Genomic DNA, 27,972 nt, shown 5'->3' on the forward strand with positions numbered 1-27,972 from the left:
AAACAAAATAAAATTAAACTATAATAAAAATAAAAAATGTAATCACGTAGCTCTGGGCGCACGTGAACGCCTCCGCGTTTGACTTGCAGCATTGTGTGTAGCTGTTCTTAAAAATCATTTAAATTAAATAATAGTTCTATGCTTCTATGTTACAGTGTTAATTAACATAATTCTGATTATATTTCGCTCATTCAATTAGCCCGAAAACAGACAGTTTATGGGGCGGATCGGGTCGGGCTCATAATGACAGTTTATGGTTCGGGCTTGGGCAGAATGTGCACAGGCTCCGGCTGGGTCGGATTTTTTGGGCACGATCTAAGCTCTATTCTCTTTTGGTGAAGCTGTTATATTAATACCATTTTAACGGGCATTAAATTGTTGTTTTTGTCCATTATTTTGTTTTATATATACATATTTCTTTTGAGTGTGGCTTGGTTTGTTAAATTTCATCCCCAGACGCGTTTTTCCGCTTTTTTCAGTATTACAAGTTTTAGTAATTTTCTTTGGTTGTGTGGAGAATTTCGTTTTATTTTTTTGAAATTCGTTAGATTATATTTTTGTCAACATTTTGGGTTTATTTTCGTTTGTTATTTTTTGTTATTTTTCTAATAATAATAGTAAATGCATAATTGATTTCCTTTTTTTGACGGGCGAATAATAAAAAGTAACGCGATAGTTACTTTTACTGGTAACTAATTACTTTTATAGTGGAGTAACTCCGTTAGTAACTCAGTTACCTTTTTGGAGAAGTAACCAGTAACTATAACTAATTACTTTTTCAAAGTAACGTGCCCAACACTGCTGAATTATAGTTCTTCACGGCAAAAAAATGAAATCATAGCAAGTCATTTTTATTTATTTTAAGGCAATAAATCTTATTTTGTTCTCTGATGAAAGAATCTTTTTGTCTTACTAAGCATTGTAAATGTTAGATTACTTTGCTTATTTTAGGAATAATTGTCTTAATCAGTCTTTACTTATAATTTTCACCCTATTTTAAAATACTAAATATACTAGAAAATAAGCGCAAAGCACAAAAAGTCAGCAATCAATGTATGTTGATTCTTGTGTCCAAATTTTAGGCAAAAAATGCTTGATTTACATCTTACTTTACTCATTTTAAGACTTTGCAATTTCTTTTTTTAAGGAATCTTGCTAAAAAAAATGCTTACACCATTGGCACATTTTTTTTTTTGCTTAATATAAGCATGTGTGTCTTAATTTACATATATTTTGTCATATAAAGCTCTGGAAATAAAATTAGAGACTTAAGTTTCTGAATCAGTTTCTCTGATTTTGCTGTTTATAGATACAGTTTATGTTTGAGTAAAATGAACATTGTTGTTTAATTCTATAAACTACGGACAACATTTCTCCCAAATTCTAAATAAAAAAAATATTGTCATTTAGAGCATTTATTTGCAAAAAAACAAAAATGAGAAATGGCTGAAATAACAAAAAAGATGCAGAGCTTTCAGACCTCAAATAATGCAAAGTTTATATTCATAAAGTATTAAGTGTTCAGAAATCAATATTTGGTGGAATAACCCTGGTTTTCATGCATCTTGGCATGTTCTCCTCCACCAGTCTTACACACTGCTTTTTGATAACTTTATGCCTGCACTCCTGGTGCAAACATTCAAGCAGTTCAGTTTGGTTTGATGGCTTGTGATCATCCATCTTCCTCTTGATTATATTCCAAAAGTGTTTTTAATTTGGTAAAAGAAAGCATGGGCTAGTTATACTAGGAAACACAGGTGTGAGCAATCTTAGAAGCACAGTGATGTCCGGGAGGTCGAGCACAGGTGCATCTTGGGAAGTGGAGTTTTATTGAGAGCACTGCGCCTTGCACAGGGTATAATATAGAGCCCCGTGAGTGATCATCTTACTTAAGCTTGCACTGATTTTTTTTTTTCCTTATTCAAAGCACAGTCAGAGAAAAAGTATTCAGTGATGCAGCCAGTTCTTCAGTTTCACCCTCGCTCACTTTTCTGTGAATAACAGAAATGTTGGATTTTGAACAATGTTGTTTTTTAGCAAGTGAGCATAAAAAGCCATTCTGTAATTTAGAGAAAAGCAGTTCTCACATGCTTTTACTGCTTTTACTGCTTTTACTGGAGAAATGGCTCTTGGAGGAGGTGGCTGTGCATTAACATCTTTTAGAGGTTTTTGATCTTAATGGGTTTGTAGAGTTTTGCTTTTTGTTGCGACGCTTCTCCTGCAAATGAGCTCATGCCGCGCCTCAGAACTGCCTGTGGTCAGCTGGGGTGTTTTGATATTCTGCTTTAGTCACTGTGGCGGTTAGCGAAGCGCGAAACTGGCACAGAAGTGTGTGTTTTTTCTTTCTCTCTTTGTGTTGCTGATTCTCTCTCCTCTGCTGAACTGACGGATGGATGGAAGGGTGATGAATGATTCAATAAAGCACGTTTAATCCAAAGACTTTTCTTTTTTTTTTTTAAAAAGTCTGTATTTCTGGTCTTTTCATGACAGTAAAGGACAGTTCAGCTTTTCCCTGAGTGCACCCTGAAGGGGGGGGGGGGGGGGGGGCGTCTGCACTTAGACTTACTGTTCAAGGGATAGCACTTATACTTACATTGTGTGTGTGTGTGTGTGTGCGAGTACTGTTTCATGACATACTGGGGCTGAGGTTGTGAGGTGTACTTAACTTTTTGTAAAACTTTTAGAGTCTAAAGCTCTATCTGGATGGGATTAGTTTTTCAGGGGGTCATTTTCTCTTTTATGGGGGGTCATCTGTGATTTTATTACCGTCCGGAACGACCATGTATTGTACGTGTTTTTCTCAGACGTCCTCTGAGAAAATTACAGGCTGAATTATCTACTGTTTTTCGCTGAACTCCGTGGTCCTCCGGTAATTTTAGTCCCGTTCGGATCCACATCTCTGAGTTTCATCACCTTGCGTTTAATAAAATAGCTATTTGTCCACTGCCACACACCATAATTACACTTTGGGTGCGCGTTTCCATGGAGATCCATGTTAAAACAACAGCAGGTGGAAATGGAGGAGCCAAAAAAAAACTCACTGGTTCTCCTGTTTTTTCAACTGAGTTTTATCACTGAGTAGAAGTGTGAAATTTTTTTCACAGATGTTCCCCTGAGAAACTAATCCCATCCAGATAGGGCTTAAGTATTGGGACACCAGCATCCGCGATAACAGCATTAATGAGGTCAGAATATTGGATGATCATCATTATCATCATCATCATCATCATCATCATTATCATCATCATCTGTAGTGTATCTGTTCCAGAGTGTCCTATTCTTTTTTCTGCTTTTCTTCTGTTTTTCTCCCAATTTAGTTAGGCCAATTGTCCCACCCAATCAGCTACTCAGCTGTATATCCCCAATCACTAATGATGTCTCAACACCAGGCGGGTGAAGACTAGCACATGCCTCCTCTGATACATTTGAATTAAGCCGCCGCCTCTTTTCTGAGTAGCCATTGTGTTTGGAGGAAAGCGCAGCGACTCGGTTCCGATACATCAGCTCACAGGCGCCTTGTGCTGATTGACATCACCCTAAGAGTAAAAAGGGGAAAGAGCGCCATCTACCCACCCAGAGAGAGCAAGACCAATTTAACTCTATCAGGGCTCCGTCATCTGATGGAAAGGATTTGAGCCAGCGATCTGCTACCGATCATTGTAGCAGCGCTTTAGACTGCTGGATCACCTGGAGCTCCCAGAGGGTCCTATTCTATTGGCAATACTTCTCTACAGGGACTAGACAAGCTGTGTGTCCATGCATATATTAGAAAGACCATATATATATATAATATAATCTAAATGTGAAAGTTGTTCTACACATCAAACAGCAAACAGTCAGTCGTACTTTCTCCATAGAAATTAATGGGATGCAAAAGTTTAGGCAACCAATTCAAGAAAGGATGTGACCTTCTCTAGGCTTGGATGATACGTCCGGGATGGAGAGTTCAATGTGGATAAATAAATCATTATTCCAGAATGTTTTATTTTTTGTTGTTGTTGAAGAAATTATCTTTGTGTGCTCTGGACCACCAAAGATGAATGGGACCATCCAGACTGTTATCAGCAACAACAAGTCCAAAATCAGTGGCTATCGTGGTATGAGGTTATGTCAGAGCTTGGGCTGTTACCCTGTGTTACCACATGATTCATTTGGAATTATTAACGCATTATTATTGTTGTTTTAATGTTAATTAGTTACACCACCAAGTTTGACCTCAACTTCCGCCACAATCTGAAGTTATTTGGCCTCATTCCAAACAAACTCTGGAGTGGTTCGCTTGTGGTCAGAATGTATTCAGGTCTCAATCTGGCCTCAGCTATCAAATATGCTAATAAGGTGCAGTTTAATCTGATATATTAGCCAGATAATATTCTGCTATGAACAAATACTGTCTTTTCTACTGCTGCATGCTGTTAACACGTGTGTTATGTGCAGCGTTCACTGTCTGTCGCATTGAAAACAGTATGTTTAAAAGTGCAACGAAACATTCGTCCTGTTACAAAAGCATACCTATGGAAAGAAGAGCCTATGGATATTGGTCTGGCCTGCCTGGAGTCCTGAATTTAATGCCAGAATGTCCAAAATATGTTTGAAGTGTTGTGAGAAGGACATGGCAAATAAATGCAGTACAGTCCCAACTTAGTTTTGGGAATGTGTTGCAAATACATGAAGAAAGAAAGAGATTGAGAGAGCTTTGAAAGATATGTCTGTGAGAATTTCAGTTTGGAATACAGGAATGTGAATAACTATGCTGGCTAGACACTGTAGTATATCAATATGTTCTTTCGTTCTCTGTATGTGTGTGTGTTCGTGTGTATACCCACCCTCCCAAGGGTCCTCCACCCAGCTTGGTTTAGGTCACCATTCCAGAGAAAGGTCTACCAAAAGCCTCATTGCTCAAATAGCTAGAATGCCTGTCGCTTATGAGTTTAATAGCTGTAATAACTCTGATCTTAATCGCTTATTAATTAAAATCATTTCCTCGTCTAGTCCGGCACCACAGGCCGTGTATCCCTGACCTCAGAGGCGGAGCTGGACATAGCAAAATTAGACCAATAAATATCTCTTTTAACACAAAACGAAAAAATATATAAAAGGGTTCTTACATGTGCTGAGGAAGATAAGCGGCGCTGTGTGTTTTTGTTTTGGCTGGAGTGTGTTAAAGCACTCACAGAATACTTATGCAGTGACTAATTGGTATGTTTCTGTGTGTGTGTGTGTGTGTGTGTGTGTGTGTGTATACTCATAATTGGGTACATTAGCTGACTCAGGCTGTAAGTGAATCATTTGCAGTTGCATTTTGCACTAAACTGTAGTTTTGCACTTGTATCTGGATTCTACTTAAAGGTGTGTTTGTGTATGTGTGTGTGTGTGTGTGTGTATGTGTGTGTGTGTGTTGGCAAGCATTCACGCAGAATAAAATAACATTGCTGTTCCCGTAAATGAGCCTCTGGTGTATCTTCACAGCGTGAATGCTCAGGTCAGTATCAAACAAAAGCGCCACACTGTTAAGATACGAACACGCCAAAGTCAGAGCTCATCTGGCTCTTAAAGAAAATGACAACTGGCACACTGATTTGTTTATTTCACGTTAAGCCAAAAACACACCCATGATTAATTAAGAGAATTAGTATATGCATTTTGAATGTTTCGAGCCAATCAAGGCATAATTTACTCCCTAATTTGCATAAATTACTCCCTCACGGTACCAAACACACTGACACGCCCTAAATCAGGCTGTGCAATCCAAAATTAACTGGTGCACTCACTGTAGATCGCTAAACTAGGACCCTCAGTGGCTTATTTTCAGCAGTGATTTTTGCTTTGGAACTCTCCCATGGAGACCATTTTTGACTAGTCCATTTCTTATTATTGAATCATTAACACTGACCTTAACTGAGGCAAGTGAGACCTGCAGTTCTTTAAATGTTGTTCTGGGTTCTTTTGTGACCTCCTGGATGAGTTGTCCATGCCCTTTTGGAAGGTTCCCCAGTGTTCCATGTTTTCTACATTTGTGAATAATAGCTCTAACTCTGGTCCACTGGAGTCCCAAAAATTTATAAATGACAATTTATAACCTTTTCTAGTCTCATAGATGATCAGTTACTTTGTTGTCTCATCTGTTTTTGATTTACTTTAGATTGTGGTATAATGTGGTGATTTTTTAGATCTTTTATCTGCTTCATGTTGTCAGACAGGTTCTATGTAAGTGTGTTTTGTAATCAGTCACCAGGCCTGGTTGTGGTTAGTGGGGAAATTGAACTGAATTGAGCTTTTCAAAAAGTGTGATTAATCACAGTAAATGTATGGGGCTAGATTGGATTGGATTCCCTTAATATACTAAATTAATAATAATAAATATAAAAAATGTTTAACAATAAGTTTAATAGTAAAAAAGTTTGTTTGATAATCTGAAAAATGTTAGTATGACAAAAATGCAAAAACAAAAGATCAAAAATCTGTAATGGGGCAATTACATTTTCATGCCCCTGTATTATTATCATTATATTCAAATATATAAAGTTCAATTCTATTCCACCAACTTCTCCAAGTTCTCGTTGGTGTGCTATTTTTTGTCAATCGATGTCAATAACTCATATTGTATCTTACTGTATTTTAAATGAACTAATTCATTTCGCATGTCCAGCTATTTACGGTATATTTATATCTTCTCTGTGTTTCTTTCTTTGTGTTGTGAATGTAGTTTGCCCGGATAAGGTTCCTGGCCTGCAGCCCTGGATGCCTGGCTTTAGTGAAGCCCACCACGTTACCATTGGTTTTGGCCGCAAAGTGCTCCTGACCTCCTCAGCCACCGTCCACTCCATCGAAATCCTGAACGGAGGTACAGTAACACCAGCCAGCACTCTGCGTAATCCATCCGTGAAGATTTACAGTGCAGATAAACTCAGTCTGACAGTAATGAGACACATGCTTAAATCTTCCAGACCTTCAGGCATCGATCAGTGAGCTGGTGAGGGGATTCCCTGTGTACCTCCCCCTTCGGTACAGAGAGTTAAAGAGTGTTTGGGGTAATGCTGTAGCCTCAGGGCACTAAAATAAAAGCTCCTCGTTTCTTTGATTTTTCTGGTGAACACTCTCGTAGCTTTATATGGCCCAAAAAGGACAAATATACTGTACCAGTCAAAAGTTCTCATTCATTTTCTACATTGTAGAATATTATACCACAGTTAGTTCCGACCCTGCAATGTGATTGGCTGAGAGGCGTTTTAAAAGTGACATTATCAGCCTGTAATGCACTGGAACCGAAGCTCTCCATGTATTACTCCACCACATACAGGTAACCTATCAACGATGCAGCTCTTACAAACCAAATACAAACCAAATGCGATGTCATTATACACCACCGGGAGCCACTCTATGGATCCCATAGAGACACAGTGCAGAAACGCCATGTCTCCAATAGGCGGCACAGGCAAAGACGCGGTCCCACACAAATAAATAAACTCAACGATTCGAAAATACACATTACTACACACATTATCAGCTACCAATATCAGGTTAAGAGCATTAAGACTTTGAAAAACGTGCACTGGACTTTAATCTCCTGAAAACTGTTTATTAGGGTACGTTTATTTACAGTGTGCTTACAGCGCAGCTACAAGCAGAGCAGCTATGGAACTTTTGTAACTCGGGGAGTGTTTATAACCAAACAGATCGTATTTTTTGCATCCTCTTTAACTCAAAATCTTTTAATAAACAGCGATATTAATGGAACTCTGGTATAATCACAATAATAATGCACTCAAGGTTCGTGCTATATCGTGTAATATTGGCACTGCTGTGCTGCTCTACAGTACTCGTGTCTGCAACCGCAGCTCTATTGCTCTATATGCTCTATTGCGCAGCAATGCTTACTTTAGCAGTAAAACATTGGACTAGTGTTTCTCAAAACATTATCCAATCATTAAAATTCACATACTAAATACCTAATATTTTGGATAATTTTAAAGTATTGCATATATGTTTTTCCTCTCTGTAGGGAAGCTTGTGATCGCTGATACAAACCAGCCCATATTCCTGAGAGCCAAACACATTCTGATTGGCAATAAAGGCGAGCTCCACATCGGCAGTCCAGACTGTCCATATAAGGGAAACCTCACCATCGGCCTCTACGGCAGGTAAGTACAGTAATTACGTCTATTTTCTGCTCTATTTTCATACATAAGGGGCACTTAAAAAGATTTAGATTTAGATTAGTTTAGGTAAAAGAACTTTAACAGTTAATGCTTGCAATTTCATGAGATTCAACATTCTGATTTTGTGAACCCCAAAAAACAGGTCTGACGACAGCGATGAGGGACACACCTACTTTGGGCGAAAGTACCTTGGCGTGGGAACCGGAGGAACTCTGGAAGTTCACGGCGAGAAGAAGCTCTCGTGGACGTTCCTGAACAAAACCCTGCACCCTGGAGAAGGCAACGAGAACAGCTACCAGTTTGAGCGAAGCTGGGGTAACAGGGGCATCATCGTCCACGTGGTCGAGCCGAAGACCGGAGAGGTTCTTCACTCTGATAGGTCGGTGTGATTCATTGCGTTTCCAGAACGAGGCTGAGAACTTTTTTTGTCATTAAACTTGTACTGTTTGTTTGGCCTTGATTTTTAGTGGATGTGGTTTTGCTTTATGGCGGATTCGAGTTAATCATCTCCACATTTCCAATTTATCTTAAAAGTATTTAATGATTTAATTTGTGCTTGGAATTAAAACAGGAAACAGAAGTTGTGACAGGGACTGTCAAAACAAAGACGCGCCGCAAATCATTGATCTGAAATTATTTTCATGAGAGGGAAAAGAATGACCTGACCTTTCTGTGTCCTTCAAACCATTTTTTACGCTCAGATTCACCCGGAATGTTTGGTAGCTTCCAGACGTTACTGAGGCCAGATGATGATTTATCTCTCTGACCCACTTGTGTGTGTTTGTGTGTGTGTATTTTTGTGTGTGTGTGTGTGTGTTTCTAGGTTTGACACGTACCGCAGTAAAGACGAGAGCAGGAGGCTGGCGCAGTACGTGGAGGCAGTGGAGAACGGGCAGATCTTGGCCATGGTGGTGAACGACGAAGGCTCCAACAACCTGGAGGACACAGCCAGGAAGGCTCTGGTGAAGCTCGGCAGCCGTCACTTCCACCGGCTCGGTTTCAGGTAAGCCATTTCCACAATAACAGACTGCACAATAACAAAACCACAGTGTTCTTAAGCTCTGCTAAAGCTGGATCGCATTTCCCTGATGAAGAAGAAGAAGAAGAAGAAGAAGAAGAAGAAGAAGAAGAAGAAGAAAAAGTGGTTTAACATAATTTGTTAGCATTTGATTAGCTGATCGGTTCAAGATAGGCCACATCTTGTCAGTGTTGAACCACACGACACACCCAATAACAATAAAAGCATTTAGATTCATACTGGATGGAGTAAAATTGCTCCACAGAGATAAATGTCTAACTGTAGTAAAACTACACATCACACTCTACAGATATCCAGAATACTGCATAAAACCACAGCACAGCATTATTGCTTTCAGATTGTAATGGCAGATTCATACTGGATTAAAATCACAGTGGATTAAAAGCAAATAAACAAAAATGCAGATTTACACTAAATAAACCTCCCTGTTAATATAGGAAACACAAAAAAACGAAGATTCATACTGGATTACAATCACAGCAGATTAGAAGAAATTAAAAAACAAATGCAGATTCACACTGAACAAAAACAACCCTACGATAGATTCTGTCTCAATAAAGGAAACAGGAAATCAGCACATAGTTGCAATTATTATCCAATTATTGTTGCATAAGTGGAACTATACACATTGCAGATTCATTTTGGATTAAATTCACAGAACGATAACTGCTTTCAGGCAGTAAAAAAATGTCACACACTGCAGATTCATACTGGATAATTGCAATTATTATCCAATTATTGTTGCATTAGTGAAACTATACACAGTTCAGACTCGTTCTGAATTAAATTCACAGAATGATAACTGCTTTCAGGCAGTAAAAAAAATCATGCACTCCAGATTCATACTGGATTAAAATCAGCCCATAGTTGCAATTGTTGTTGCATTGGTGGAATTATACGCAAATTCATATTGTTTTATTTCAGACTGTAAAAAAAAACCCACACACTCTACAATTGTTTCTGTCTTAATATAGAAAAAACAAAAACTGATGATTCATACTGGATTAAAATCAGTCCATAGATGCAATTATTATCCAATTATTGTTTCATTTGTGGAGCTATACACAGTGCAGATTCATACTGGATTAAATTCACAGAATGATTTCTGCTTTAAGACTGTAAAAACAAAATCACACACATATTGGATTATAATCATTCAACAATTACTATTATCACACTGGAAAAATTACACCCAGTGTAGATTAATACTGGATTAAAATCTCTCCAAAATGAATACTGTCAGACTCTGCAGAACCGCAAAAACAATATAGATTCATACTGGAGTAAAATTAACCCACCATGATCACTGTCAGACTATATAAGTCTACACTCACTATAGATTCATGCTGGATTCAAATTGAAGATTGGGTATTGCTTTTAGACTGTAAAAGAAAAAAATACTGCAGATTCACACTGAAAAAAAAATACGCATAATAAAAGTTCACACTGGATTAAAGTCAGCCTACAATGATTACAGAGAATTATTATCTGTGAGAACTGCAAAATAATATGGATTCATACTGGAGTAAAATGAACCCACAATGGTTACTGTCAGACTGTATAGGTCTACACACTATAGATTCATACTGGATTCAGATCAAATCCGGTATTGCATACAGAATTAAACACAAATGCACCAAAATTACAAAATTACCATTTACAGTGAATTAAAGACACCCTACAATTATTACTGCATGAATGTGGGAACCAAAAGGATTCATACTGGATTAAAATGATAGAAAATATATTCTGCCCGACTAAAAGAACTAAAAACACTGCAAATTCACACTAAAATTCACATGTTAAACTCTTATATTAAACAATTATTACGGTCAGAATGTAAAAATAACCTGATGAAAATTCATACTGAAATAAAATCCCTCCACAATGTTTACTGTCACACTGTAACAATGACAAACAATATAAATTCATACTGGATTTAAACAATAGCACCCTTATTATTGTCTGAATGTAAGAGCTTATAATACTGAAGATTCGTATCACAGATTCGTCTCAAACTGTTGGCAAATTACTGGTCAGGACAAATCTTAATCTCAAATCTCATTAGTGCTTAATTAATGATTATTTGTAGAACCGGCGTCTGTCATACTTGTTTAGGACAAGAGTCAATCAACGGAGTAATTTAATTAGCAAACTCATTAAAATCTCTCAAATGCTTAAAGGGGACACTTTTTGCGTGCTTTTGTATTTCCTCTTGGTCCTCGGCTGCAGCTGTAAAAATCCATCCATCTACTTTCTGTGAATCTGTAGAAAGAGTTTTGTGTCTGGAATTATTTGCTTTTGTAAGCTGTTTGAATTGCTTCCTTATTGTGATGTCACAATTGTGAAACCTGCACAGAACCACACTGGAGTCACCCCTCATCCATCAACCCCCACTAGAGCACCACCCAATAGATCAGTTGAAGAAATGTCATTTCGGTTATTTGTGTTGAAAACTTTGGACAGTACAGAGAAGGATTAACCAGCAGACTTCTTCTGACTGGGGGATCTGTATCCACTGTCTGTGGCAATTTTACAAATAGAGAGTTATCAGCTTCTATCACAGATAGGTGATAAGCTGGTGAGATCTGTTTATGTGAGAACTTCATGAACAGCCCATAGACCTAATCTAACTTGTGTAAAAAGAGATACAGTGAGGAAAATAAGTATTTGAACACCGTGCGACTTTGCAAGTTCTCACACTTAGAAATCTTGAAGTGGTCTGAAATTTTCGTCGAGACATAATCTATTTCTATTTCCATAATCTTTTTGAACACCTGTTAGTCCACCTCTAAAAAGTCCACTCCACTTATTATTCTAAATTAGAAGCACCTTTTTGAGGTCGTTAGCTGCATGAAGACACCTGTCCACCCCACACAATCCGTAAGACTCCAACAACTACCATTAGTAAGACCAAAGAGCTGTCCAAAGACACCAGAGACAAAATTGTAGACCCCCATAATATGTCCCTTTTAATATAATATTTGATACTACACCCCCTACCTTAGCAATTGTACTGCATCCTTCTCTTATATATGTTATAAAGTTTTATTCAGAGTAACAAGTAATGGAAGCAGATAGAAACCAATTAGCATTGCGCTAAATGAGCCTGAGAATGTCTTCGTTCTGGACCGGCCTCAGTTCCCGAGTAGATCAAATGTTGGCAGAATTTAATGCAGTTTATCTCGCCTTGTTTTGGTTAAAATGTTGAACGTTAGCATTTGGCTGGAGTCGGCCTCTCCTGCCAGAAACCGAAGATGTTTTTTTCTGGAATTCTTCTTGACGGCTTCCAAGAGGCTCCTCCTTTAACAGGTGTTGCAAGAAGTCCCCTATAACTGTTGATTTGAAAACGACTCTCCAGTCCCTCCAATAATTACTAATGCCGTGATTGGCCTCGGAGAAGACGTTCCAAGTCCGGCATCGGAAATCGCACGGCAGCTGCTCCTCAATCAGCAACAAATCCGCGATTTACATGCGAGCGTTTTCCCGAAATTGGAGCAGATGGTTTTTTGCGCTCATCCAGGCTGATCTGGGGCCTCCACTTCCCCACTAGAGAAGCACTAGACCTCATTTATCTCATGCTGAAAGACGCTTTTGCGCTTGCTCTCGCTCTCGCTCTCACTAGCGTCTCTGCCAGAAATCCCCCCTCTCTTGATTTGCACGACGTTGAATTTTGACAGAGCAAATCCGAGCGTGTTTTCGTAGTTCCGTCACCGGCAACAGCCTCTCAAAAGCTGAGGAAACAAAGCTGGCAGAGCAAGAACTCTGCTATCGAGTAATTTCAGGAACGATGGAGTGGCGTGACAGTAAGACGGAAACAGGGCAGATACACCTCGGCCTGGCAGACTGAAAACTGACTGTTCAGAGTCACTCTGAGAACTTTGAGAACTCCAGCCTCCAGAACCTCTTGAACATTGTCAGTTGAAAATCAGTGTTCTGCTGATATCTCGATGCTCTACCAGGTCAAAACAGAAGCAGCTGCTTATATAACCACACCGGCTGGTAGTGGAGTAACGGCGCATCTTTGACGGGTGCAGTTCACCACCTTAATGAAACGCCAGGCTGTAGATCACAGGTGGAGCCGTGTGTTTTAAGGCTAACTGCTATGTGAGATTAGGAGCTGGCATACTTTCTGCAGGTTCATTTGCCTTTAGTTTCCTATGCTCCCAACCAATGACAGGTGTTGTTCAAGAGTCGCCTATGCTCCCAACCAATGACAGGTGTTGTTCAAGAGTCGCCTATGCTCCCAACCAATGACAGGTGTTGTTTTACAGTCGCCTATGCTCTTAACCAATGACAAGTGTTGTTTTACATTCGCCTATGCTCCCAACCAATGATAGGTGTTGTCCCACAGTCGCCTATACTACCAACCAATGACAGGTGTTGTCTTACAGTCGCCTATACTACCAACCAATGACAGATGTTGTCTCACAGTCGCCTATACTACCAACAGATGACAGGTGTTGTCCCAGAGTCGTCTATGCTCCCAAAAAAATGACAGGTGTTGTCCCACAGTCGCCTATGCTCCCAACCAATGACATATGTTGTCTCACAGTCGCCTATGCTCCCAATCAATGGCAGGTGTTGTAATGCTGGTTTACCAGTTTGGTCATGTTGGTCAAATAAGTTGGTCTTGCTGCTGATTGACGAGCTCAGTCCTTCTAGTCATGGTGCTTGCAGAGGGTTGACCAGCATGACCAGTATCAACAAGCTCAATTTACAATTTACAAAGTCTTCCACCACATTGCCACCACACTTCTGCCACACTTTCACCATAATTCCACCATGCTGCCACAACACTTCTACCATGCTGCCACCACACTGCCACCACACTTCCAATGTGCTGCCACAACACTTCCACCATGCTGTCACCATACTTTCAGCACACTTCCACCATACTTAAACCATACTTTCACCACACCTCCACCATGCTGCCCCCACACTTCCACCATGCTGCCGCCACACTGCCACCACACTTCCACCATGTTGCCACCACATTTCCACCATGCTGCCGCCACACTGCCACCATAAAGCCACCTCCCTGCTGCTGCTGTCACCGCTGTGATTGGATGAGGATGGAGCATTATTTGTGGTGTACGAGGGCGAACGCTGTAATATGCAATAATTCTGCACTAACAAAAAATACTGCTTGCTCTTCTGCAATCCAATTCCAAGAACCAATTTACATCTGTTTACCAGAGCCTTTCAATATAGCTTCCCTCACATGAGCAGGTCATGTGTTACTGGAGCACTGGCCTTCTGTTCTCTTTATGTATTATCTCTCTCTCTCTCTCTTTCTCTCTCTCTCTTTCTCTCTCTCACACACACATTTAATATCTCTGTTCTTATGTCTGTATTTCTTTTTTACTTGGTTTCTTTCTTTCCACCCCTCATCTCTTTTTTTCTGTTTTCTATCTTTCTTTTTCTGCATCTTTCCCCTTTAGTGTCCAACTATCTTCTGACTTATCCTTCTCTTGTTCTATCCAGCTCCTTCTTTCTTTATGTCCATCACTCTCACTTTCCTTCATTCCTGTCCATCTTTTTCTCTCTATCTGTCTCTTTCTTTCTCTCTCTTTTTCTTTATTTTTGTCAGTCTCTCCATTTCAAGCCATTGTCCTTTTTCTTTCTCTCCACTGTATTTCTCATTGCCATCTCTTTTTCTACCTTCTATATCTTTCATTCTTGTATCCATATTTCTCTCACTGTTCTCTAGCTTTCTATCCATATTAGTATCTTTCTTTGTTTATTTGTTTGTTTCTTTCTTTCTTTCTTTCTTTCTTTCTTTCAGTTCTTCTCTTTTTATCGATTGTTTTCTCTTTTTTTATTTCTCATCCCTTTATCTCTTTGTATCATCCCTCTCTTCCTGTATTTTGTCCTGTCCACCTGTCTTTCTCTCTATCTTTTTCTCTATATATATCTATCTTTCTTTCTAATTGACTTTCTCCTTCTATCTTTTTCATTATCAATCTTTCCTTTCTGTTTTTTTTTTTCTCTCTCATCTTTCCCCCTCTTTTTTCCCTCCTTTTTTTGTTGATTTTTCTCTTGGTCACTTTTTATCCTCCGTTTCCCTCCATTGCCCTCTCCTCTCTCTTTCTGTCTCTTTTCTTCTATCGATTTTTCCTTTTCTTTATCTCTCTCACTGTGCTGGGGGTCTTGCACTGGTGGTAGTGGGGGGGGATGTTCTGGTTCTGGTTCTGGCTTGGCTGATGCCGGCGTGGTCCTGTCTGTCTCTCTGAGGACGAGTGTTGATGGAAACTGTCCGACTGTAATTACCCCGTCTCTCCGTCCTGAGAGGACTGCGGACCGCCTGTCACGTCTTATGTCAACATCGATTACAGAGCAGCGCGTCAGGATGTTTGTCTAGACGAGACATCTCACTCACGGCTCTTCTTCCTGTCCGTCCGTCTCGGCCTGTCTCTGCTTCTCCTCAGTCGGCCCTCGTCCCTCTGCTCTGACCTCACTTTATTTTTTATTAAAGGAAAGACAATCGTTTACTTGACTTACGGTTAAAATACAGCAGAGACTACCTTAACTGACCACCAGTAAAATTGTATATAATATTTACGGTTTGGAAGCTCTGGTCTGTGACAAAAAAGCTGGTATAAAAAAACAGTAAAATCAAGTCACTAAGTCGCATAAACACACTGGTTGATCAGCATCCAGAAGCTTAGTATTAAACATAGGATTTAGACTAGTTGAAGCTACAGTATAAGAGAGTTTCTACAGCTCTGGAAAAATTAAGAGACTTAATTTACATCAGTTTCTGAATCAATTTCTCCGATTTTGCTATTTATAGGTATATTTTTAAGTAAAATGAACATTGTTGTTTTATTCTATAAACTACAGACAACATTTCTCTTAAATTCCAAATAAAAATATCGTAATTTAGAGCATTTATTTGCAAAAAATGACAAATGTCTGAAATAGCAAAAAACATGCAGAGCTTTCAGACCTCAAATAATGCAAAGAAAACAAGTTCATATTCATAAAGTTTTAAGAGTTCAGAAATCAATATTTGAAGTTTTCTTGCATCTTGTCATGTTCTCCTCCACCAGTCTTACACACTACTTTTGGATAACTTTATGCCACTCCTGGTGCATGGACTGGTCTTTCAGAACAAACTACTACCCAGGGACTCCATTACCCAGAGTGCAACAGACTCTGATCACTTGCACACACATAATCACATGACACTACTTCGTTCCGCATCACCTGATGTTTTCACCTGTTCACAGCCATATATATATATATACTGTATATACACCTTATTCACACTGCATCCCATAACAGTGATGTTACCAGAATGTTCAAAAACATAAAACAAATAAAATAAATAAATAAAACATAAATAAAAACCTTTAGAAAGAACATCCAGAAAACTTGACAGAACATTGTAATAATGTTAATTGTAACATTCAGAAAACTAACAAAAATTGTTAGATGGAATGGCTTTCATTTTTTCTGTAATCAACAATAACAGACACTGCCTTGGTGGTTAGGTTATCTGCTGTGGAGAATGAATGCATTGCATACATCGTTATCTGATTATAGAAATCTTTTCTCACAGATGTCAATCATTTTTCCTGCACCTCAGATTATGTATTGACATAAAAGTTGCTTAGATTCCAATCTGACTGATATGGTGGATGTGTATTAAATTTCAAAATCACAAAAGTGGTCCAATAAAGATTTAAATTAAGTGATTTTTTTTTTTTTTTGCTGTTCACACTTTCACACATGTGTCACACATCTGCGTCACATACGATGAAATAGATCAGATTTGAGCCACATTTATCTGCTGTGTGAATGCAGCCCAAGTTGCTTACAAACTTTATTTACAGTATCCAGAAAACAAAGCTTCAGTTAGGCTTTAATGATGACCAAGGGCAAAAAAAGATGAGTGGTTCTTTGCATCATTGACTCTTTGTCTCTAGTTATTCATCTGTCTCTTCTCTTCTCCTCCCACCCTCCTCTCTTTCTCTCTCTGTCTGTCTGCCTGCAGGCATCCGTGGAGTTTTATTACAGTGAAAGGAGACGCATCCTCAGCCGTGGAGGATCACGCCATTTATCAAGGTGAAGCTCTAAAAGCAGAACACAACAAAACTGCAAGAATTTTCTAACCACGGGCCACTTTATTAGAAACACCTACTACATTCTGCTTTTACCCACTGGCCACTTTATTAGAAACACTTACAGTAACTTGGGCTACAACTCACTGGCCACTTTAATAGAAACACTAACCTTGCTTTCAGTTAATGGCCACTTTATTTGAAACACCTACTAATTAACTTTTACTCACTGGCCATTTTAAAACACCTATTTGGCACTATCAATTAGTGGCCAATTTACTAGAAACAACTAGCCTGTACTTTATGTCACTGGCCACGTTAAAACACTTACCTTGTAATTTTAATTACTGACCATTTTATTAGAAACACTGATCTTGCTTTCAATTAATGGCCAATTTATTGGAAACACCTACTACTGTACCTTGTGCTTCCACACACTGGCCACTTTATTAGAAACACCTACTACATTCTGCTTCTACTCACTGGCCACTTTATTAGAAACACCTAAAATTAATTTCCACTCATTGGCCACTTTATTAAAAACATCTACTACATTCTGTTTTTACTCACTGGCCACTTTATTGGAAACACCTACAAATAAACTTCCACTCATTGGCCACTTTATTAGAAACACCTACTAATTAGCTTCCACTCACTGGACACTTTATTAGAAACACCTACTAATTAGTTTCCACTCACTGGCCACTTTATTAGAAACACTTACAAATTAACTTCCACTCACTAGCTGGCCACTTTATTAGAAACACCTACTAATTAACTTCTTCTTACTGGCCACTTCATTAGAAACACCTATTAATTAGTTTCCACTCACTGGCCACTTTATTAGAAACACCTACAAATTAACTTCCACTCACTAGCTGGCCACTTTATTAGAAACACCTACTAATTAATTTCTTCTTACTGGCCACTTTATCAGAAACATCTACTTGGCACTATCAATTAGTGGACAATTTACTGGAAACACCTTGTAGTTTCTCTCTGGCCACTTCATGAGGAACACTTACCCTATACTTTTAATTACTGGCCATTTTATTAGAAACACTAATTAATTCATTTCCACTCACCTACCTTGTGCTTCCAATAACTAGCAACTTTATTAGAAACACCTACAGCCACAGTACACTGTGCCTCCACTCACTGGCCATTTTATTAGAAACACCTACTACTACAATACCCTGTGCTTCTTTTACTCACTGGCTGCTTTATTAAAATCACCTACCATGTGCTTTCAATAACTGGCCATTTTATTAGAAACATTTACTACAGTACCCTGTGCTTCCACTCACTGGCCACTTTATTAGAAACACCTACCTTGCGCTTTCAATTAATGACCACTTCATTAGGAACACTTACCTTGTATTTTAATTATTGGACACTTTACTAGAAACACCTTTTTATGTATCTACTCTATATCACCTAGGTCTTTCTAATAAAGTGGCCAAACCAAAGCATAAAAAAGATATCAGATATGTAAGAGAAAAAAAATAGTGTTTAATGTGTGTGTATTTGTGTGTGTTTGTGTGTGTGTGTGTGTAACGCAGGAACCAAGGCATCATCAGAGGCCAGAAGTGTGCGATCATTCCGCTCCGGCTACGGAGAGCATTTCACCATCACCACTCTCAGCCAATGGGTTCAGGGTAAAAGCAAAGCTTTGTATTTTCCTTCAGCACACACACACTACCACTCCACCCCTCCGTCTTCCATCATCTCTCCAGCACATCTTCCCTTTCTTCTATCCTCCACCATCACCTCATCACATCTATCGGCCAGCCCTGCGGCCCACTTTGCCCTCCAGAAGCGTTTGATGCTGCCAGCCTGTATGATAATTACTGGTGTATACAGCATCGCCTTCCTTGTTCTTTTTCATCTTAGATGTAGCTGAATAATTAACAGACTTCCGTGTAATTAAAGGCAGCAGTTAAAGAGAAAAGAAAAGGCACAGCTGAGACTCGTTTTTAAGACTGAATGCTCTCAGTCTGCGAGGAAGATGAGGTTTATTCACCTGAGGATACGACCATGTGATCTCTATTTAACTCTGTATAGTGGCGGCAGTGACAGAACATTCAGGAGTTTTCTATAGATCCAGTTCACAGGTCATTTATTAAATGCCTGTTAATCTTATCCTCTGGATGTGGCTGCATTTAATTCATCTGTAATGAAAAAGAAAATGTGTCAGAAGCTCTCATTTTGAACTAGAAACCCATGGCTAGTTTATAAAGTAAGTCATATACATTGTTCGTGTGAATTTGAACTGTGCTCTAAAAGAGCGTACTCTTTAACTAAGGGGAAAAAACATAGTGCATCCAACAAGAGTGCTTGATCTTTTATACAGCAGATTCCCATTTCTTAATCTGCATTCCACCTTAACACAATTAGCATATTGTGTTACACATAAAACTGTGCTTTAACTTGAATTAAACAACACCAACATGTCAATAAACATTTCATTGATTGAATTAACCACTTGTGTTTTGGAATTAGAACATATAATGCAGTTTATGAGCACATGATTACGAAGCTGCATCATCACATACCTTATCTTAAGATGGCCTTTTCCAGATTTGGGAAGGCAGCTTACTTTTTCCTTCACTCACGAAGGAGCCGCAAAGACTCCACCCACATGGACATATTTTTATTAAATTAAACTTTATTTATTGATTATATTTATCTTTATTAATGATTTTCTATAGATAATTGGACTAAGAAAATAAATACATTTACAGAAATTTATAACAAAAAAAGTATGTAAAAAAACAACTTGACTGACTCAAACCACTGCCTCTGCATCTGTGCTGGAAAGCCACTACCAGTTAAAAACTGAACATGAAGTATCATGACACATGACACAGATACTTATTATAAAGACTTATATACAGCTCTGAAAAAAAATAAGAGACCACTTAAAAATAGTTAAGTTTCTTTGATTTTACCAAATTGAAAACCTCTGGAATATAATCAAGAAGAAGATCAAAAAGCCATCAAACCAAACTGAACTGCTTGAATTCTTGCACCAGGAGTGGCATAAAGTTACAGTATCCAAAAATAGTGTGTAAGACTGGTGGAGGAGGACATGCCGAGATGCATGAAAACTGTGATTAAAAAAACAGGGTTATTCCACCAAATGTTGATTTGTGTACTCTTAAACTTTATGAATGTGAACTTATTTTCTGTGCATTATTTATATAAGGTCTGAAAGCTCTGCATCTTGTTTGTTATTTCAGTCCTTTATCATATTCTGCAAATAAATGCTCTAAATGACTTTATATATATTTTTACTTGGAATTTGGGAGAAATGTCTGTAGATTTAAAAAAAAAAAATAAAACTACAATGTTAATTTTACACAAAAAATAAGGATTCCTATAAATAGCAAAATCAGAGATTTAAACTGAAGCAGTATTTACATGAATTATTGGCTTTGTTCAATCAAAATCTTTATAAACCCGATAACAAAAGCAACAGCAACCCTGATAAATCTTATTATTAATGAAAAACAGCAGATTAAACAGCAGAATTGGTCTTTTTTTGTTTTGTTTTTTTGTATGTGTGTTTCTGACTTAAAGGGGTTAGTCCAGGCAAACACTTTTATCCTCCATGAAGCGTCTGAAGACAAACACTCGAGTGCACTGGAGCGTCCTTTTTCTCATATTTGCCAAAACCTATAATCATAATCAAGTGTCTCATCCTCCCCGTATAAAGAGGCGCTCTGGGTTATTGGCCAGATCAGAGGGGAGTTAAGGAGATTGTGTTTTGATTGAGCAGCTGCTTGTGCCGATGCTGTTTTATTGTGTAGGACCTGAATGAATGCGCTGTGATAGAGGCAGGCAGAATTCCCTGTTGGTGTGTGTGTACCGCGTACGGACTGTAATACACTCAGGGAGCCCTTCAATTATCCTCAGGCTAACGCTATCAGACAGGCAGAATGGCAGAGCAGGGAGATTGCAGATGTAAATGAGACTAATATCTACACACACCTTGCCGGTTAGTCTAGCTGAGAGGGGCGAGGGCGTGTGGATCCTTGGCTTAGACTGTGTGTGTGTGTGTGTGGCTTTCAGAGGCTGAGTGGACTGAGTGGTTTGACCGAGATGATGAGAGAGGATCAGGGGACTGGGAGAAGCTATCTGACCTCCATAAGGCTTTTCCAGAGAGACTCTGCAGCAATCCGCTGGATATTGAGGTACATGCACAAACACAGTTCAACACACCTGTGATTTTGAACACACACACACAGATACAGGGGTTGGACAATGAAACTGAAACACCTGTCATTTTAGTGTGGGAGGATTCATGGCTAAATTGGAGCAGCCTGGTGGCCAATCTTCATTAATTGCACATTATTGCACCAGTAAGAGCAGAGTGTGAAAGTTCAATTAGCAGAGTAAGAGCACAGTTTTACTTAAAATATTGCAATGCACACAACATTATGGGTGACATAGAAGAGTTTAAAAGATGACAAATTGATGGTGCACGTCTTGCTGCCGCATCTGTGACCAAGACAGCAAGTCTTTGTGATGTATCAAGAGCCACAATATCCAGGGTAATGTCAGCATATCACCAAGAAGGAGGAACCACATCCAACAGGATTAACTGTGGATGCTGTAAGAGGAAGCTGTCTGAAAGGGATGTTCGGGTGCTAACCCGAATTGTATCCAAAAAACATAAAACCACGGCTGCCCAACTCACGGCAGAATTCAATGTGCACCTCAACTCTCCTGTTTCCACCAGAACTGTCCATCACCACAATAAATTATTGTGGTCTAAAACCAGGTGTTTTAGTTTCATTGTCCAACCCCTGTAGAGTATGTCTTATCTGTATGTGCTACGGTATTTGTGGCTGCCTATTTACGTATATTACATTATATAAATAGGGGCACTAACTGGTTTCGCTGATTCGAACCTGGTCGTGCAGCTTGCCTTCAGCTACCAGAGCCCTGAGAGAGCACAATTGGCATTGCTCTCTCTGGGTGGGTAGATAACACTTACCTTTCCCCCATCACTCCTAAAGTGATGTCGATCAGTACAAGGCATCTGTGAGCTGATGTATCGGAACCGAGTCTAATGAAAATTGGAAATAAATATTTAGAAACATTATATAAATATACAGTGGCTTGCAAAAGTATTCATACCCCTTGAATTTTTCCACATTTTGTCACCTTACACCCACAAACTCCAATGTATTTTATAGAGATTTTAAGTGATAAACCAACACAAAGTAGCACATAATTGTCAAGTGAAATTAAAATGATACATCGTTTTTAATTTTTTTTTTAATCAAATATAAATCTGAAAAGTGTGACGTGCAAAAGTATTTTAGTTTACTCTAAAACCCCTGAATCAAATCCAGTGCAATCAATTACCTTTAGAAGTCACTGTGTAAGTTAATAGAGTCCAGCTGTGTGTAATTTTATTTATAGTTTCAGTATAAATATAAACACCTGTTCTGGATCGACCTCAGTGGTTTGTTAGAGAACGCTAGTGAACAAACAGCATCATGAAGACCAAGGAACTCACCAGACAGGTCAGAGATAAAGTTACGGAGAAGACAATTAAAGCAGGGTTAGGTTATAAAAACATATCCCAAGCTTTGAGCATCCCAATGAGCACTGTTTAATCCATTATCCAAAAATAGAAAAAATATCTACACCAGAAAACCTACAAAGACATGGCTGTCCATCCAGACTGACAGATCGAGCTAGGAAAGCACTGGTCAGAGAAGCAGCCAAGAGGCCCATGGTCACTCTGGAGGAGCTGCAGAAATCCACAGCTTAGGTGTGAGAATCTGTCGAGAGGATAACTATAAGTCATGCACTCCACAAATCTGATCTTTATGGAAGAGTGGCAAGAAGAAAGTCACTATTGAAAAAAAGACATACTAAGTTCTGTTTGTACAACAAACATGTGGAAGCAAAGCACTTTGTTTGGCAGAAAAAAAACCCTGCTCATCATCCTGAACACACCATCCCCACTGTAAAACATGGTGTTGGCAGCATCATGCTGTGAGGATGTTTTCCTTCAGCAGGGACAGGCAAGTTGGTCAGAGATGATGAAAAGGTGGATGTGCCTGGATACAGGGCAATCCTGGAAGAAAACCTGGTGGAGGCTGCAAAAGACTTTAGACTGGGACGGAGATTCAACACAATGAGTCTAAACTTACAGCCAGAACTACAGTGAAATGATTTAAAACAAAGCATATTCACGTATTAGAATGGCCCAGTCAAAGTCCAGACCTAAACTCAATCGAGAACTTGTGGCTTGAGCTGTTTTTTTTTTTTTTAAAGAAGAATGGGCAAAAATAATTCAGTCACTAGATGCGTAAAGCTGGTGGAGACAAACCCTAAAAGACTTGCAGCTGTGATTGCAGCGAATGGAGGTTCCACAAAAGTATTGACTCAGGGGGCTGAATACTTTTGCACACTGCACTTTTCAGTTTTTATTTGGTAAAAAATGTTTTAAATCATGCGTAACTTTCTTTTCACTTCACAATTGTTGTATAACACATTGTGTTGGTCTTTCACATAAAATTCCAATGAAATATACTATATTTTAGTTTGTGGTTGTAATGTGACAAAATATGGAAAAGTTCAAGAGGTATGAATACTTTTGCAAGCCGCTGTACCTTAATTGACCTCCAGATTTACCTGTATCATAATATTCTCATCCTTTGAGCCTATTTACACATACTTGGATAAACACACCCACACACATATTAAGACCTTCTCAGTCTCCCACTCTTTTGTCTCCATTCGTCTAGATATGTCTGGTTATCAGTTATCAGAATGGTGCCTGGTGTCTCATTTTAAACCCATAAATCTGAAGATCCTGATTCTCATGTATCAAATTCTTCTTCCGACCTCAGGCTGAAACCCTGGATGGCATCCCTGCCAACATGACGGGCGAGGTGTTCTCCAAATTCGACAAGAACTACGGCTTTGTGTGTCTCAACAAGGACCAGGCGGAAGGAATCTGCCACAACTACCGCGTCCGCTTTCTCTGTGGCAAACTCGGTATGTGAGGAATGCATTGTACCTTTTAGTTCAGGGGCTGGATCCCAGTACAGGCACCTTCCAGCATGTTCAAAACTTCCAAGCATGTGTTGTGTGGATGCGTGTGTATAATTAAAGTGATGTTAATTGCTGTTTTGTAAGCTTCCATGCTCGTTACATTCAGCGCAAAGCTAACGAAGCATCCAGCGCGTCTTCCCGGCTGATGGACTGCATCGCTCCGAGGTTGGGAAAGTTGGCTCAGCTCTGCTATGTTTGGGCCGGCCGGCTCGTGTTGCTCTGTGGCGCTCTACGGCGCTCTGCAGCACGTTGTCTCTGGCAAACAAAGTACACAGGGCTCTGGGAGTTGTTGGCACGCACAGAAGGTGAGGAGTTCAGGGCTACCCGTGCGACTGGATCGCATCAAGCGCGTTGATACGGTGCCCAGCGCTGCCGAGATTAGGAGATAAGAGTACCTGGAGTCTCGGGTGTAGCTTTCGGAAGAAGGAGGCTGAGAAGGAATAGGCTGTGAGTCACGGGATTTGCAACAATGAAGCTTTCATGAGATGATCAGGTGGTTCTATTTGGTACATTTGGTACCCAACTCCTGGTACAAGCAGTCGTCATCTCACACCTCGACTACTGCAATGCCAACCAAAACGGGCACATGTCACCCCGCTGCTCATTGAGCTCCACTGGCTACCAGTTGATGCTCGCATCAAATTCAAAACTCTTACAATCGCCTACAAGGTGATGTCAGAACAGGCTCCTTCCTACCTGCACTCACTCCTGAAGGCTTACGCTACCTCCCGGCCGCTGCGCTCCTCCAATGAACGTCGCCTCGCTTTGCCAAACATTCACACAAAGCAATCCAGACTGTTCTCATACAGAGTTCCCCAATGGTGGAACAAACTACCTTCCACTACCAGATCAGGAGAATCTCTCGCTATCTTTAAGAGACTCCTGAAGACAGAGCTCTTCAAAGAGCACTTACTCTCTTAACACCTCTAACACACTAACTACTTCTAACCTCATTTCCTTCTTCCCCTCCTTCACTTCTCTATCCCTTTATTTCCCTTCGACCTCCTTTAAGCCCTTTTAAAAATGGGTTATCTAAATTCCTATTACTTTTGTACTTCATTATTGTAAGTCGCTTTGGACAAAAGCGTCTGCCAAATGAAATGTAATGTAATGTAATGTAATGTAACATTAAAAAATGGTTGCACCCATAAGGAATCAGCTAACAGTTGTCCCAGACAGTCATGGTGTGACTCAGAATGGCAGCAGGTCGTCTTTAGTGATCTTCAGAGATGAGTCCGGCTTTTGTCTTGGTGAAAATAATCCACGAAACCATGCGCGTAGGCCCTGTGACCGACACCAGGACATTACATTACATTTAAGGCATTTAGCTGACACTTTTATCCAGAGTGACTTACAAGGTTATTCCTATTACACTACTTTTTCTCCTCCAATTCAGTTCGTTTTAATTAGTTTTTAGAGTGGGTTTGCTTGTTTTTATTATTTTTTATTAGTGCTTAGTTTTAGATGGTTATTATTAATGCTAGTATTAGTATTAGTCAAAAAGCTGTTATGTAATAAAACTCAACAAAATAAACCATTTAAAAAAATATTTAGTTACTGTGAATCAACCAACTGTCCACAAAAACTGTAACAGTCCAAAAGCTAGTAGGCTTAAGTGTAAGATATATGTAATCTTAATCTGAGAAACATGTAAACAAACTCAGAAACCCAATGAACTCAACAGGTTTCACTAATTTTTAGAAATTTCACAAAGTATCAATATTAATTATTAAAAAAAGTAGTAAATGGACACCCAGCACTAGATACAGATATAACGTTTTACCATATCAGAACTAACTATACTATACCTCACATATATAACTTCAGAAAGTGAACATAGCTGTCTGAAATACACTTCTTTTAGAGTGTGTGTGTGTGAGAGAGAGAGATTTATCAGTTTATCCTCCCGCTTGAGGTGTTCTGGTGTATGAGCTACTCACAGTCAGTTAGCGGTCTTATGCTGCTTCTCAAATGGACCATTCACCCAACCAAACTGACAGATCAAGCAAGGAGATCACTGGTCAGAAAAGAAGACAAGAGGCTCATGGTCACTCTGGAGGAGCTGCAGAAACCCACAGCTCAGGTGGGCGAATCTGTATACAGGACAACTATCATAAGTCATGCGCTCCACAAATATGGCCTTTATGGAAGAGTGGAAGAAGTAATCCATTGTTAAAAGAAACATATGAAGTGCTGTTTGCTGTTGAAGCAAACATGTGGTAGAATGGTAGAATAGATCAGATCAATGTTGAACTTTCTGGCCTCAATGCAAAGCGCTATATGAGGAGGAAACCTAACACCACTCATCACCCTGAACTGACCATGCCCACTGTGAAACATGGTGGTGGCAGCATCATGCTGTAGAGATGCTTTTCTTCAGCAGGGACAGAGAAGCTGGTCAGAGTAAATGGGAAGATGGATAACAAGAAAACCTGTTAAAGGCTGCAAAAGACTTGAGACTGGGAAGAAGATTCACCTTCCAGCAAGACGATGACCCTAAAGATACAGCCAGAGCTACAGTGGAATGGTTTAGATCAGGGAATATTCATGTGTTAGAATATTAGAATGGTCCAGTCTTAAATCGCATTGAGCTTCTGTGGCAAGACATGAAAATTGCTGTTCACAGATGCTCTCCATCCATCTTGTCTGATCAACAAATTTCTATGACATTTCCATGACTTATTCATACCTTCAAGGCAAATGTTTATGACAATATGATTGTTAAAATATCAGTGCAGACATGGACAATAAAACAAAAAACTAAATCAACTAAAAGTATAAACAAAATTGATTACAGTAGGCCTAAAATTAATAGTATATATATAAAAAACATTTCTTTAAGCAATGTTGACACAATCTTCAATAATAATAAAATGTGTCAAATTTTGAGAGCTTCATCAAGTAGGGCTAAATTACTGAACAAACACTGAGCTGATGTATTTGGTAGCTCAAAATAGCTTTTCTCTGTCGGAAAAAAAAGGATTTGTAGATTGCAAATTTCCATGAGTTTTTTTCAAAACTTTCTGTGTATTTTTATTTTTCCAAAACTTATCCAGGCCTGGAAATTGCCATTTTGAAATTCCATGACTTTTCCAGGTTTTTCATGACCGTATGAACCCTGTAAAGAAGAATGAGCAAAAATCTCAGTCTCTAGATGCGTAAAGCTGGTAGAGACAAACCCCAAAGCACTCACAGTTGTAACTGCAGCGAATGGTGGCTCTACTAAGTATTGATATAGGAGGGCTTAATACTTTTTTTTTCATTTTCATTTTAACATTCAAAAGGCAAAATTCTTGATTCCCCATAATGCTTTATAATGACAGAAGCGTGCTAACGCTTAACTGCCTCTAAACAGTGTCTGACATTTGGCTACAGCAGAGTGTGCCTGGGGCAAAGAGAGAGAAATCATATTAACCAGTAATATCACAGCATGTTTTCCCACCAGGCCCATCTATCATCCAGCGAAAGCACCAGTCGTTACCTCTGTTTGCGGAGATCTGTTCTCCTGGTACAAACTTCTCCTCTCTCTTCTCTTCTAGTAGTATTTTGCCTCCCAAGTACAGTGTGGGTGCTGGTGAAGCTGTTATAAAAAAACTAATTATCCTCAGTTCTTGACTAAAGACTT

The 27,972-nt window shown here is 39.2% G+C and overlaps 1 protein-coding gene across 2 annotated transcripts in view; it reads left to right on the forward strand.

Moving 5' to 3' along the window:
* LOC103025118 (cell migration inducing hyaluronidase 1) overlaps positions 1 to 27,972 on the forward strand; it is a 216,943-nt gene that overhangs the window by 106,463 nt on the left and 82,508 nt on the right. For both annotated transcript variants that reach the window (XM_022669508.2, XM_022669509.2), the window contains exons 3-10: positions 6,707 to 6,844; positions 8,003 to 8,141; positions 8,302 to 8,538; positions 8,983 to 9,162; positions 17,201 to 17,271; positions 18,830 to 18,925; positions 21,342 to 21,463; positions 24,143 to 24,290. In XM_022669508.2, coding sequence (XP_022525229.1) covers positions 6,707 to 6,844; positions 8,003 to 8,141; positions 8,302 to 8,538; positions 8,983 to 9,162; positions 17,201 to 17,271; positions 18,830 to 18,925; positions 21,342 to 21,463; positions 24,143 to 24,290 — 1,131 coding nt within the window. The remainder of the gene's footprint in view (positions 1 to 6,706; positions 6,845 to 8,002; positions 8,142 to 8,301; positions 8,539 to 8,982; positions 9,163 to 17,200; positions 17,272 to 18,829; positions 18,926 to 21,341; positions 21,464 to 24,142; positions 24,291 to 27,972) is intronic.

This window comes from Astyanax mexicanus, chromosome 16, assembly GCF_023375975.1.
Source record: "Astyanax mexicanus isolate ESR-SI-001 chromosome 16, AstMex3_surface, whole genome shotgun sequence".
In the NCBI taxonomy this organism is placed as follows: Eukaryota; Metazoa; Chordata; class Actinopteri; order Characiformes; family Acestrorhamphidae; genus Astyanax; species Astyanax mexicanus.